Raw genomic sequence first — 13,902 nt, forward strand, 5'->3', positions numbered from 1 at the left:
GCAAGATTCCCACACCAAAGAGGAAGGATATCTGGAAGAGGAAAACAAAGAAGAAAACAATTATGACAGGGACATTGAAGAGTCAAAATCCAAGTCCGATTAAGAAACAACTTGATTTATTTATTTTTTTATTTCAGGCATTTTAGTTAAAAAAATTTTGAACTGTTATTTATTTTTTTATTCCTATTTGGGACTTGTATTTTTTATTTTGGATGATTTTATTTTCGCTTGGACTTTTTTTACTTATTTTTGCAATATTTTTCTATTATTTAATTTCTATGTAGGAACCCCGTACAATATGAGAAACTACACTTGGGAGCTAAACCAGCATGAAAAGGACCATCCGACCATATTCGAGAAACTTAAACCAGATAGTCTCTTCTCTTATCTATGCGACGCACATTAGGGACAATGTGCCAAATAAAGAAAGGGGTAACATAGAGATTTTTCAAAAATATTATGTTTTATTAGTTGTTTTTGGTTAATTTTTGTTTTGGCGTGTGTGTTTGTGCACAAGCTTGTAGCAATACAAGTGATTGGTTAGGAGCATATAAATAGGATTTTGTGTTTAACTGGTAAATTTAATTCGATAGCAATTGATTTTAGGTTGTTTAATGTCACACTGTTTAGTTCATTTGGTTACATTGTGAATAGGAGATAATGTGTTAGGTATGCCAAATGACAAATAGGTACATTAAAAGCATATGTGTTTGTTTGAATACTAAGTTGTTAATGTGTTAATATTTAATTAATTGCAATCCATGAATTGAGACAATTAGTGATGACCTAATGCGTTGTTTGGTGGACATTTTATAGCTAAAAAGCTTACCTAAATTAAAATCCCTAGTACCCTAATTTTTTAACCTAATTCCCTATTTCTCAATGAACCACAATGAAAGCCCTAAGCCTTAAAATGCAATCTCTTAATCTAATTTTCTTCGTCCCTGCACAAACATATATGTTAGGCCATTAATATTGAGGGTTAAGTAGATACAACACAGTGGTTTTGAAAATAAAAAAGATAAGAGTGAACCTAGGGGATAGTATAGTATGGTGAGTATAAGAGTCTTGCAAACTTGTGTGTAAAGAGAAATTTTCAAAAAATCATCAAAAGAAAAAAGTTTGATAGGGAAAAAATAGCCAAGCGAGAAGTTCTTGAGAAAATATTAAAGTAAAATGAGTGAAAAAGAAAACAAAAGAAAATACTCATTTTTGCACATAAGTCTTACTAGAACGATTGTACTCACTAAAACTTTACTATACTTTAGGAATAGGAGAAAAAAAAGGCAAGTGAGAGAATGGGATGTAAGGTAATGAGCTAAAGGGTTTAATCGAGGAAGTATTGGGGTCAATATAATATGTCAAACTATTTTTGTGCTTAACCAACCTAAGTCGCAAGACATTACAAGCCGAAAAGACCTATGTGACCTAAGTGATACTATTCATGGATGAAAATTGACTGAATTTTAACAGTTCTACTTGTATTATTTGAGTATAAATGTATATTTGTGTACTTGTTTCGATGGATCAATGACTTAAAATTTTGAATTTTGTTTACTTTATAATTTTATAAACTAATACGTGTAATATTGAAGGTCGAGAGTCAATTGTATATTGTGTTAGAATTATTTACTTATTCACTTTGTTCTATGTACATAGCTTCGAACTAGTCTTTGTATATGGCATGTTCAAGCACTGTTTGATTTTATTTTCTTGTGCATGTATGTTTTTATTTTATTACTTGAGGACAAGAAATAACTTAAGTGTGGGGAAATTTGATCTACCACAATTCATTGTGACAAATTAAGGTCTTTCCGGCACTTAACGAGCTTGTTTTCTAGTATTTTTATATGTTTTTATTTCAATTTTTGTTTTTATTACTTTATGTTTAAATAATGCAAAAAAGTAATTTTTTTACGTAATTTGGTGTTATGTTATGACCTAATGGGCCACTACGAGCCTAGGGATGATCTAATGATGCTATCTAATGTGTAAGACACTATTTTTTAGCTTTGAAGGCGAAGGACGACTGCAACTTTGCGACACCAGGGAGTGGTGTCGCAACACCAAACTTCGAAGCCAAAGTACCCAGAAAATAAAGGTAGTGTAGCGACATCGATCCTGTGGTGTCGCGACACCAGGCGACAATTAGGAAACTAAACTAGCGTATTTTTGTCCACACAATGTAACTTAATCAGATTTTTGGATTGTTTAGTAACTCTAATTAGGTCTTATCATAAACTCTATAAATAGACATGTTAAGTCTCATTTTAGAGGGGAGGATTGGCCAAGTGAGCCGCTTAGTTATTTTAGGGTTTTACTTTAGTTTTTATTCATGTTTAAATACTTATTGTTCTCGTTTCATTTGGACCCAATTTCGATCCAAGGTTTTAGTTTGATAATTTTTTCGTTATTTCTTTATTGATTCCAGTTGCAATCGAAGTGATCTTCGCAATTGTTAAAGGAGATTTCACTTCCAAGCACAAATCAATATCAAAGCAGACTTATTTTTCTATTCCCTACTTTTATTTAATTTACTTTTTTATATGTTCAATATGAGTTTAGTGATTATTGCATTTAGATCCATGAGTAGCTAATTTCCTTAGGGAGATTAACGAATGGATGTGTGACTAATTAATGGATGAAAGAGGGTTTAAATCTAGGTTAGTTAATTTAAGTTATGTGTGATTAAACCCTAAGAAGTGACGCCCCTAGAAGGTAATTTAAGATAAACAAGATCGAGAGATAAGTTTACCGAGTAAATCATAATTTATCCCGGTCAAGAAAGTGAGGCCAAAAGGTAAACGTGTGTTGGTTGAATAGTTAATTAGTTAGAGGCCGAGAGGTAATATCTGGTTAATTAATAGCTAACTCGATATAAACTGAGTTCTGAAGTTAATTAGGAGCATTGAAGTGAGTTAATTCCCTGCTTGTTTTATTGGATTTATTTCGATTGTTAATTGGTTGATTTTTAGTTTTCTATAATTTTATATTGGTTTAATTAATCCATTTTAATTTGTTTTTGTAATATAATTTTAAGTTAGTATTATTTAGCCCTATTAATGTAGAGAGTTAATTTAGGTTTAATTCAACCTCCCTTGGGTACGATCCTTAAAATGCTTCTCGAAATGTTTTGTTATAACATTCTTAACTATATTACAATTTGACACGTATAATTGCGGACACCACTACTTAATTTTATATTTTTTGCCGCAGTATTTTCAGTCTAGACTTTCATATGTTTGACAACAGTCAAGACCCGAGGTAAAGCCTCTCATAGTACCCCCTTCCTATGTGCATGACATTGTACCGATGTCAAATTCATGAATTAACTCAATCTAGCTTAGTCCCTCCTCAAGTTCCTTAGCATGCAAGTCCTACAACCACAGATCAAACCTTTGTAAGTTCAGATGAACTTAGTAAGTTCTACATTACACGAAAATAGACCCCATCTTACAGGTGTTTAAATAAAAAGAATTAAATACAAATGAACTCCTTGCCCATTCGGAGAAATTCCTCTCAGTCCAACCTGACAGTTTCTGATTTATTTCCAAACTTATTTATTGATGAATATATTATTAAATGATCTTTCCTTAAATTATCCTATTACCCCCTTTTAACTAATTTATTGGTTACTAAGATGACTCCTCACATTTTTGCAGACTCCACCCTTCATCTACTTGGGTTCTTTCTTTCATCCCTATCCCATTGTAGATTCTTGTTGCCACCATATACTTATAAAGTAGTCCTTTGGTCTATCCTCTTAATGGCCCTTCTGGTTATGTCCACATTGGAGGTCATTCCATATCTAGTTAACCCTTAACAAACTCATTTTTCTTGCTGTAGTCCCGAAGGACTTGCTGACATTTCATCTGTTGGGTTGTATAACGAGGACCCACATCATATCTAGCGAACTAGGGTCTTAAATTAAGTATTGATTGGATTACATCCTTGTAACTTCATATTAATTTTCTCTTGAACGTAACATGTTCATCTGCTGTCGATTGCTTTGGCTACTGTATTCAACAAGCTGTTATCTGAGTGACCATTTCATGCTTTTTCTTACATGTTGGTTCCCCATGGAACAAGCTATTTGGCTGATACTTCCTCAATAGTTTCCTTCTTTAAAAGAAATAGTCTTGACAAACATACCTGTCACTCGATGTATCTATTTTTGCAACTCTCAATGTTAATAAGGCTCTAACTAACCCTTTTTTTTCTTTATAAGCTAACTGGCATACATATGGCCAAATTCTAGCACACAAGGTTTCTTTTAGCAACTTTTGGCGATTCTTAACAGCATATCTTTATTTACAATCCTCAAATAAATCCTTTTTCGTTTGCCTAAACCTAAGCACCACTGGAGCGTCATTTACCATGACTTATTCCTTTGGGTTACCACCCATGCCTTATCAACTTCTACGATTTCCATTTTGACTATCTACCCTATACTTACTATTCAGGCAAACTACCATACTCTTCCATAGCCGAGCTATGATCCTTCGTGATTTAACCCCATGTTTAATGTCTTGGCAGACTATCCCGTATTTAATGTCCCATCAGGCCACCCCATGTTTATTGTCCCAACGAACTATACTAGTTTTCATAGTCGAGTTGTGGCCTTACACCATACAACCCCACGTTTAATGTCTTGGCGGACTTCATTGGTCATCGTAGCCAAGCTATGGTCTTACACCTTAAACCTCTTGAAGGTGTCATCTCGAAGGACCCTACACTGTCACCGTGTCTCTCCATAAAACCTACTGATTGCCGTCGTGGTGATACTCTATAGAGCCTAAATACCATCATCACAATGTCATCTCAAAAAACCTGTATTTCACCTTGATGCTCAAACACCGAAGTGTCCCTTCCGCAAGGCCTAGAGCTTTGCACATCAAGGCATACTCACAATAACCTCGAATGGTGAAACCTTAACAAAATTCCAATTTCCCTATTCCTTCACCCATTCCTCCATTCGTCATCCTAACATTAATGCTTGAACATCGTCGTGTCCCATCTGAAGGCTTGGAGCTTCACACATCATGGTTAGTACACAACAATACCATATGGCGGTATCTAATACAATTGCCCTTTTTTCTCATCCTAACTTCATCTATCCCGTCAATTATTTTCCCATCACTAATCATGCAATATATGCATTTCACTTGCCTATCAGCATAGAGTATGTTATCCTTTTAAAACAAGATATGCTAAATACTTCATGCATACTAAACTACCTAGCATATACCATATATCAAGCAATCTTATGCCTACTTGGCATAAGTAGTCAACATAATTCATACATTATTACAAATCATGTTTGTCATACAATATTCTAAGGTTGAAGTATAAAAACTCACTTGATACTTCTTTACCTCCTCTTCCGCTTAGCTTTTCTGAACATTAGAGCTTCCATTCTCCTAGCAGCTAAGCATGACAACCCAAAATCATTAGTTAAACTCAGCACTCTCAGTTTAAACTCAGTTTTCCAAAAACATGCAGAACCCATAACCAGTTCACTAGATTCTTCATCTTTGCGAATCAACCCTTATGATCATCACCTCATGCAAAGCTTCTCATAACTATCTCTTCTTTAGAGCAACCAAGAATGAATATGAAGAAAAGAAAAAAATGAAAAAGAAATTGGAAGAATTCTTTCCCTAGGAAGTCATTTCCTGGCTATTTATAGCCCTTCCCGTTTGATTATCAACCCTATAGAGACCACCCATTGATAATCATTTTTTCTCCCACTTAAAACCAATTGGTTTTAATCCAGCCAAACCAGATTTGGATTTTAACCATGCCCAATTTTGTTCCCAACTTTTCTTTCTTGTTTTTAGTAGAGACTGTCAGCTTACAGTTTCTTTCAATTTGACCCCCAAATTGTTCCAATTTTTTTAGTTTAAAAGGAAACTGGGTGTGACACATCTACCAAACCCTCTTTGTTGATCTTCAGTATCAACAATTAGTACGGTGAGCATGGACATCTATGGCTCATCCAACTACACAGATTCCAAATGTTCAAGATGATGAAAGCCAAAGACAACAATAACCAATGCAAAATGTGACCCAAGACAAACCTCAAACCAATACCAGACTACTTATCAGCTTTACTCAAGACTTTGGATACCCTTATTGGTGGCATTAATATTTCCCTCCAAGATATTACAATCAGCATCCATAGGGTCATGCTAGTGCCTATTAAGGAGATCAAATCCTAGACCCCTACTCACACTCTCTACAATTCACGAAAATATAGGACGGGATGGGAGTTTTAGAAGAGAACCTATCATCACAACGAAGACACTATCAAGTGCAACAAAGGCTCTCTACCAAGAACAACAAGAGCACCAACGTTAGATGGACTACAAGAATGAGCGAATGAAAAAAAAATTATCAAAAAATTAAGGGCAACTAGAAAGGCTCAACAGCAAAATCTTGACAAACAAGAGGATGAGACGTCATAGTCATCTCATGAAGGATAGAGCAATCCTTGGTGTAAAGATGATATGATGGGCCAATTGCAAGAACAAAACCGCCAAAAGAATGACGATGCTTTTGAAGAAAGGATACAAGCGTTAAAAAAACGATGTGAGATCTCCACAATATGGGGTCAATTGATCTGTCCTAAAACTACTTCAAGGAACCTCTAGCACCGAAAATGCTACTACACCATGTACCTATTGGAAAAATTAGTTTAGAAAAAAATGTTTGTAGCACAGTGGAAGTTTATTTTTTTTTAAATCGAGTATTGTGGTATTTATAGTAATAAACTCTAGACCGAATTATTACTATTGCTTTTAACGAGGTGGTCGAGGTCATAAAACAATCTTCTCCACTATCTTCAAATCCAAACTTGCTTTGAGTGTGGGCTCAGATTACACGAACCGAATGCATAGAATGAAAACATTAATTAAGTTTCAATGAAAAAGTTAACTGCTATATGGGAAATCAAAAACTTTTGAGCTTTTTTTTATTAACAAAAAAAATATTGTTTTTGTGACGGTTATATTTCATATTAAAGTAAAAAAAAAAGTCATATTAAAAGTTACCAAAAATCATAATGTTGTAAATAAAGCAAAGAAATGAGTGCAAATACATAAAGTCAACCATATACGAAGTTAATATAGAAGTTAAAATCAAGTAGTAAGGTTCAAACACTACAACATAAAGCCAAAAAATAGAAAATAAAAGTTGTCGCTAAAACTAACATTAACAGTAGGTGTGATATAAGTGACTAAATGGTACAATGGCGAAGGCTATCGACTGAACAGCAACTAGGAGTCACCTCAACAAATCTAACATTAGATTGATGGGAGTAGTCCTTTGCAATAGTAAAGGAATAACTGTTCCTTCTACATGAACGCAAATGTTCACGACCATGAACGCCTTCGGTAGGTGACCATGCCACAACCAAACCCAAAAAAGCACTGTTGACCATCGTGAAATCTAGTTGAGAAGCGACAATATGTATAAAAAGCGAATTCAGAGAGAAAACCACAGGCCCCTTGCCATCTCTAGATTTGACAAAACTTAGAAACGGAAGGGGATTTCAACCCTTGATACCATCAATTCCCACAATGCATAGTCCAATACATACAAAACAGGTACAATCCTACAAAGCTACAACTTCCATTTTCACTACCCGAATATTCAAATAACACTACGATTTCATTCCTCATTCACCTGCAATCCGTAGTCAACTTAATCCTGTAAAGTTACATGCATAGTTTAGTGCTCAAGTCGGAGATGTTATAGTCTAGAACATCAATATTTTTAGCAATGAAACAAAAGTTATTGGCTATAGAACAATCTTAAAGCCATAAAGCCAAGGCTTTTATTACACAACTGTTGGATGAAGATTACATTTGCTTAATGGATTTGATATTCTCCACTTGCATGGACTTCCTTCACCCGTTTATCATATTCATCTTCTTCGTCGTCTTCTTTCACTTCCCCATCGATGTCTTCCTCCTCATCATCATCTTCTTGGCCCCAACCAAAGCCCTTGACAGGCACTGAGGCTGGAGGTGGAATTCTTGCCTCTTCCACAATTTTCATTATCTCATCTATACTTTGAAGAGAAAATGTAGGGTTATCGCTCCGGTAATAAGCAGCTTGTGCTGTGTCTGTTAGCTCTCTGGGCAAGTTCTTCAGAAACCAAGGATGATTTTTTATTTCCTTAAGTGTGATCCTCTGGAGAAAAGAAAAATGGAAAAGGCAGAGTTAAACATCTGGAATTCAATAAACGAACCTCCAAATATCAGGTCCATTAAACATACAATCAGGCATCACAAATACCTTTAATACTGAGAAAGACAACAGAGGTTAAAAACAATATGATAAAGCCAAAATCCTTTTTATGCAACTGGAAGATCAGTTGCATATCAATTAGCTTCTCTACCTTCTAAAGCCAATTGTATTCATTCTATCTACGGTTAAAATTTTTTTTTTATAATGACTTGATATCCATGGGATGAAGAAACAGAGTCCAAAAATATACTAGAGGCCTAAATCCACTCTGATATTCTGCAGCAACGATCCATTGAAATTTGGTTGTTAAATTTATGAAATTCTATAGATTATGACAGACTGGTTTGGGACAGAAGATTTGATACCATTCAGGAATGAAAAAGGCAACTTTCTTTAGAGTTCTTTATTAATTACTGCAGAAATTGAACTAATTTGGTTGAAATCAATAATAATTTGGATGAGAAAGTTAAAAGGTATGTCTAGTTTTCTCTTATAATAGGTGTCAACGAGATTGTTCAACAATGCCTAGCTCCATTTTTATGGACTATCTTGAACCAAAGAACATACATTTCACGAGCACTTTTGAGCTTTCTGCTACTCATTTATATCATCAGCGATAATCAGGACAGGAGTGAATATAAACACACACAATATATATATGCCATGTATGATAGGGGTCTCTTGCTGACATCAGGTTGAAGTTGCTGTGCTAATAATTATAACAAGGTAGAAGAAACTGCGGAATGCATCACCATGCTTAACATGGCAGACAATGAAACAAGGTTAAAAGAATGAAATAGATTAGAATATGCTAATAGGAAAATGTTTTTGAAGTTTGACATTCAGATGATAATATCAACATATAACTTTACAATCCACTCTTCCTTCAATCTGCTAGTTATTCCAATCTAATGCAGTAAGTTTCTTTTCCCTCTTTCTTATCCCATTGGACATAAAAGTTTTCATTCACCAAGGGCTAGAAACTAGAGGGCTCCTAACTTACCTATGTTGTCAGCTAGGTGCTGGTATGGTTTTAGACAAAACCATTTGCATATATCAAAAGCATTGACATGGTGCATGTTTGACGAATTAACTTAAAATGATGCATACCCTGGAAGGATTGGCAACAAATATCCGAGAGAGTAGGTTCTTGCAATCTTGAGATATATGAACGTAGTCTGGAATTTTGTACTGAACGGCCATTATTCTCTGCCCAAAAGATTTAACAAGGAAAAAACGTATTGTAAGGAATGGCAATATCTTTATTAATAAATAGACACGAAGAAGATGGAAAACTTAAAATTACCTGAATTGTTTTCCGAAAATTCCTAGGGTCAGCTTGGTCTTCAAAAGGGTAAGCTCCCACCAACATAACATAAAGGGTAACTCCACAGGACCATACATCTGCCAACTATACAAGAAAAGACATAACTTAAGGTCAACAATACTTTTATAAGCTACTAATTAGACTTCATTAGTTTTAGAATTATAGAATATATACATCAAATTAGCAGGAAATGTGAGAAGGGCCGGGGTTGAAGTGTGAACTATTATGAATAATCAATTTTCCTTACTGTATAAAGTATTAGAACATTTAATGTTATGTCAGCCATATACTTGGTGAGTCCATAACAAAAATGGAAGCAATATTGCTTTAAGCATTTCTTGTGGAAACTCTTCATATACCAATTAAGCTGTATCTCATTGCTGACGAACACAAACACACAGATCTGTATATCCATATGCCAAAACTCATTACCCCTAGTAACAACCAAACCAACAATCCCACCTTGTGCAGAACATACAATAAAGTGCAGATCCGAAAGGACAGTTATTTCACATACAAAGGCCAATTACTAATTAGTAATTTGAACTTCACACAGTTTACAATCACCATTTATGGGCTGAATCAGTTTCCAAACAAGGTCTGCTAATTTTAGCTTTGGCTACTACAAGTGTCTAATATATCATCACCTAATAAAACGCAGCCACTAAGAAAACCTTTAAATTGCAGAAAAGCATGATATAAAAATTGTCTGGTTAATGCTCAAAATTTCTCTGTATTAACATGTTAAGAGTTTTTTGTCAAGTTAAGAAGAGAATGAAAAAGGTACTTGACTATAACAACCATGTGAGAATTAAACTGATCCTTTCCAACATGTATAAGGTATTACAAATTTCCATAAACAAGGACAACTACAAAATGCATTTCATCACAACTCTTATATTTTTAAAGTAATAAATCGAATAAAAAATGAGAAAATCCAAGAAGTGGAAGAATAGATACTATCATGCATTTCAAAATCTTTGGATTAGATATTTGTGGTCACATGTTAGGCTTCAAAAGCAAAAATAGCACACCAGATCAATAGAATGCTCAGCTAGATATTTTTATTTCACACAGATATTTCTTCTTCATCTTCTTCTTTTATTTTTTATACAGTTGAAATAACACCTTTCCATCATACTCTCGCCGCGCCAGAACTTCCGGTGCTATATATGCTGGAGTTCCAACTGTTGATTTGGGTCTTGAATGCAACAGAGATGACTACACCAAGTGTTAAAAAAAAACAACTTAATGATTGGAAATTCATAAAGCAACTGACATTTAAGATGGACTACATATAAATTATTCCCAAACCTTAGAGTAACCGAAATCGCAGATTTTCAAACGAGGTGCAGGACTTCCATCTAAAAGGGTATTTTCTAATTTCAAATCTCTATGGCATATTTGCTGCAAAAAAGAATAGGAACATGGAAACAATAAGTCGATTTAGTTCTTGCATTTGGCATACACTAAGAAACATCAAGGTTTGATTTTTTTGAGTTTAAATTACCATGGAGTGACAATAATTGACACCAGAGATCAACTGCTGAAAAAAATATCTAGCCTGAAGAAATACAACAAGTAAGCACTAAAATAAATTTTGTTTCCAAAAAATAATAAAGTGGGAATGAAAAGAACAAAAATAGAAACAGAAAAAGGACCTCATCTTCACTGAATCTACCAGCACTGCAAATCCGATCAAAGAGCTCACCACCAGCAGCATACTCCATCACAATTGCTAAATGGGTAGGCGTCAAAACCACCTACAGCATTCATATCCCATCAAAAATAGAAACATCCCAAATTTTTTAAAAGGGAAATGAAGCAAGAGACGATACTTGCCTCCTTGAACCGGATTATATTAGGGTGTCTAAGAGATCTGTGATTGATAATCTCTCTTGCCACATTCTCATCTATCTGCAAACAAACACAGCTAAGCTAAGCTTTCAACAACCGGTTTGGCATTCAAAAGAAAGAGACAGAAAGAAGAACGTGATTTGAAGTGGTGAAGTCAATTCAAGCTTAATAATACCCAAAAATTGCAAGAACAAGTGAGAGAGATAATAGACATTAAAGAAACAAACCTTGTGACCTCTCTCAATATATTTCATAGCAACAAGCTCCTTGGTATCCTTGTGTCTGAGAAGTCGAGCAACCCCAAAATTGCCGGCTCCCAAATCTTTGACCACCTCATATTTCTCCATTTTACCTCAATAACTACTACTACTACTACTAGTAGAACGATAACAAGTGCACAGAGAGAAAATATACGTTAGATTTGATTGGAAATATAAAAAAGCTACTCTTTCCTTTTATTTGGGTTGTTCAAAAGTGGTAACAAGAAGTATATCTGATCTTTCTTTCAGTGGGAGAGAAGAGATTCATATATATGTGTATATATTGAGAGACTGAAGTGAGAGAGAGCGCACGTGGATGAGAGAGGGAAAGATTTGGTAATATCAAAATTTGTAGTACAGATAAAAAAAATAACTTTAATAGGAAATGAATATAATAGGATGACATTCGAGAAAGACAGAGTGTGATGGGCTGGAATACATGGGCAAAAGAGCTTGAATCCAATCACAGCTGCTTCAATCATAAGTGAGATATGCTTTTTTTATTGTTTCATTTTCTTGGTATTGGGAATGGGAATGGAGTTGAGGATGAAGTGAGATCTTCCATAACGCCGAGGTGTTAGGCGCCACACCTAGATCTACAACTCGAACTTTACTGGACTGCATGTCGCTTTCTGAAGTTAAAGCAATTAATATTATATTAAATTATGGCTCTAAAAATCTATATAAATTTAGATATAGCTCTAATTCAAATACTGTAATTAAGATGATAAATTATATTAACAATTGGAAGGTTTGTCATTATTGTTAAAAAAAAGGTAATTACGGATCCCAAACACGGATATGATGGAAACTAAAAAATGAAAAAGATTAAGATGATAAATTTTAGATTAAATTAAATTTAAAGAATTTAATTTTTCTATTTTTCAATTTCAAAATTCATTTCCAAATCCAATTCATCACACTATTAAATCATTGGTATGACATTTTAAAATAATAAAAGATACTCACTTAGTAGCTATATAACTAAAAAATTGACATTATAATGAATCAATTTAACAAAATAATTTTAATAGGGTTAACAGTTTGACATCAATTTTGAAATCTAAAAGTGGAGAGACTAAATTCTAAATTTACAAATAGTACAAGGACTTATAACATATTTTAACCTAAATTTTATGATATATTGAGTTCAAAACTCATTAATTTCCCATGTATTTAACTAGATTATCAAAATATAAATAATAAAAAATCATAAATCCTCTCAAAATAATATTTATTGCTCTAAAAATAATGAATTTTAGTAATTTCATAATTAAGTTCAAATCGATGGGTGACACTAATTCAACACAACACATTAATAGTATTTGAAATTCTATCACATCGCGTATAAATGTGGAAACCACATATTTAGAACATAGATTTGTGTTTAAAAATAGCATACAATAAATAATGAAATGTATAATTTGAAACTAATTAATAATAACATATAAAATAAAAATTTTAAATTAAATTGTAAGTAAAACGAAATTTAAACACATAAATACATCAAATTAATATTATTAAATGAATACAATTATTTATTATGGTGTCATCAATCTTAAGTTAATGTCGAGTTAATTTGATCACTATCTCAATCAATAATATTATTAATATATATAATTGATTGAGATAACACATGTGTATAATAAAATTAAAATATATAAAAATGTTAAAATAAATTTTGATTTAGTGACAAATTTAGGGTTTTATTAATCCAACTTACATGCATTATAATATTCTGTATATTTTATTGATTTTTAAAATAAAAATTAAAATACACTCGAGATATTAAAGTAATTTCGTTAGGACTCAGAGCTGATATAATTTGGGTGCTGACAAATATGGGCCTTCAATTCAACCCGTTAAACGTTGACAGCAATCGGGTTTGACACGAAAATGTGAAAACAATCCCACGAATAAAATATTCGACTTCTTTAAAATTGGTGTATTTCAGATTGGGTTTAAAATTAAGATTTTGAATTTATTATACCTTTCAAAAATTATATTAATTTAATTCTTTTGATTAGTACAAGTACAATGGTAATTTTAATACAAATAATATATGTCTTTAATTAAAATGAAATATTATAAAGAATAGTGAATTAATAATCGGAATATTTTTAAATTTAAATTAAATTATACTTTGACCACCTCATATTTCTCCATTTTACCTCAATAACTACTACTACTACTACTAGTAGAACG

At 33.2% G+C, this 13,902-nt stretch overlaps 1 protein-coding gene across 1 annotated transcript; it reads right to left on the minus strand.

Moving 5' to 3' along the window:
• Positions 1-7,652: 7,652 nt before the first annotated feature.
• LOC108470007 (serine/threonine-protein kinase SRK2A) lies at positions 7,653-12,270 on the minus strand. The gene is made up of 9 exons (XM_017771181.2): positions 11,665-12,270; positions 11,423-11,497; positions 11,242-11,343; positions 11,091-11,144; positions 10,895-10,987; positions 10,709-10,801; positions 9,560-9,664; positions 9,364-9,462; positions 7,653-8,196 (listed from the first exon to the last, which is right to left on the minus strand). Exons 1-9 carry the CDS (start codon positions 11,782-11,784, stop codon positions 7,873-7,875), a joined length of 1,065 nt encoding a protein of 354 aa, XP_017626670.1. The 5' UTR covers positions 11,785-12,270; the 3' UTR covers positions 7,653-7,872.
• Between the last annotated feature and the right edge of the window lie 1,632 nt (positions 12,271-13,902).

The sequence above is a fragment of the Gossypium arboreum genome, chromosome 10, assembly GCF_025698485.1.
Source record: "Gossypium arboreum isolate Shixiya-1 chromosome 10, ASM2569848v2, whole genome shotgun sequence".
NCBI classification, from domain to species: Eukaryota; Viridiplantae; Streptophyta; class Magnoliopsida; order Malvales; family Malvaceae; genus Gossypium; species Gossypium arboreum.

What these genes read in the sequence shown, in the direction of transcription:
- LOC108470007 (XM_017771181.2), bottom strand. Translation starts at nt 11,784, where the DNA reads ATGGAGAAATATGAGGTGGTCAAAGATTTGGGAGCCGGCAATTTTGGG. An exon ending in ATATTGAGAGAGGTCACAAG is followed by an intron (nt 11,498 to 11,664) that starts GTTTGTTTCTTT and finishes GTTTGTTTGCAG; the next exon opens with ATAGATGAGAATGTGGCAAG. An exon ending in TTGTTGCCAATCCTTCCAGG is followed by an intron (nt 8,197 to 9,363) that starts GTATGCATCATT and finishes TCTTTTCTCCAG; the next exon opens with AGGATCACACTTAAGGAAAT.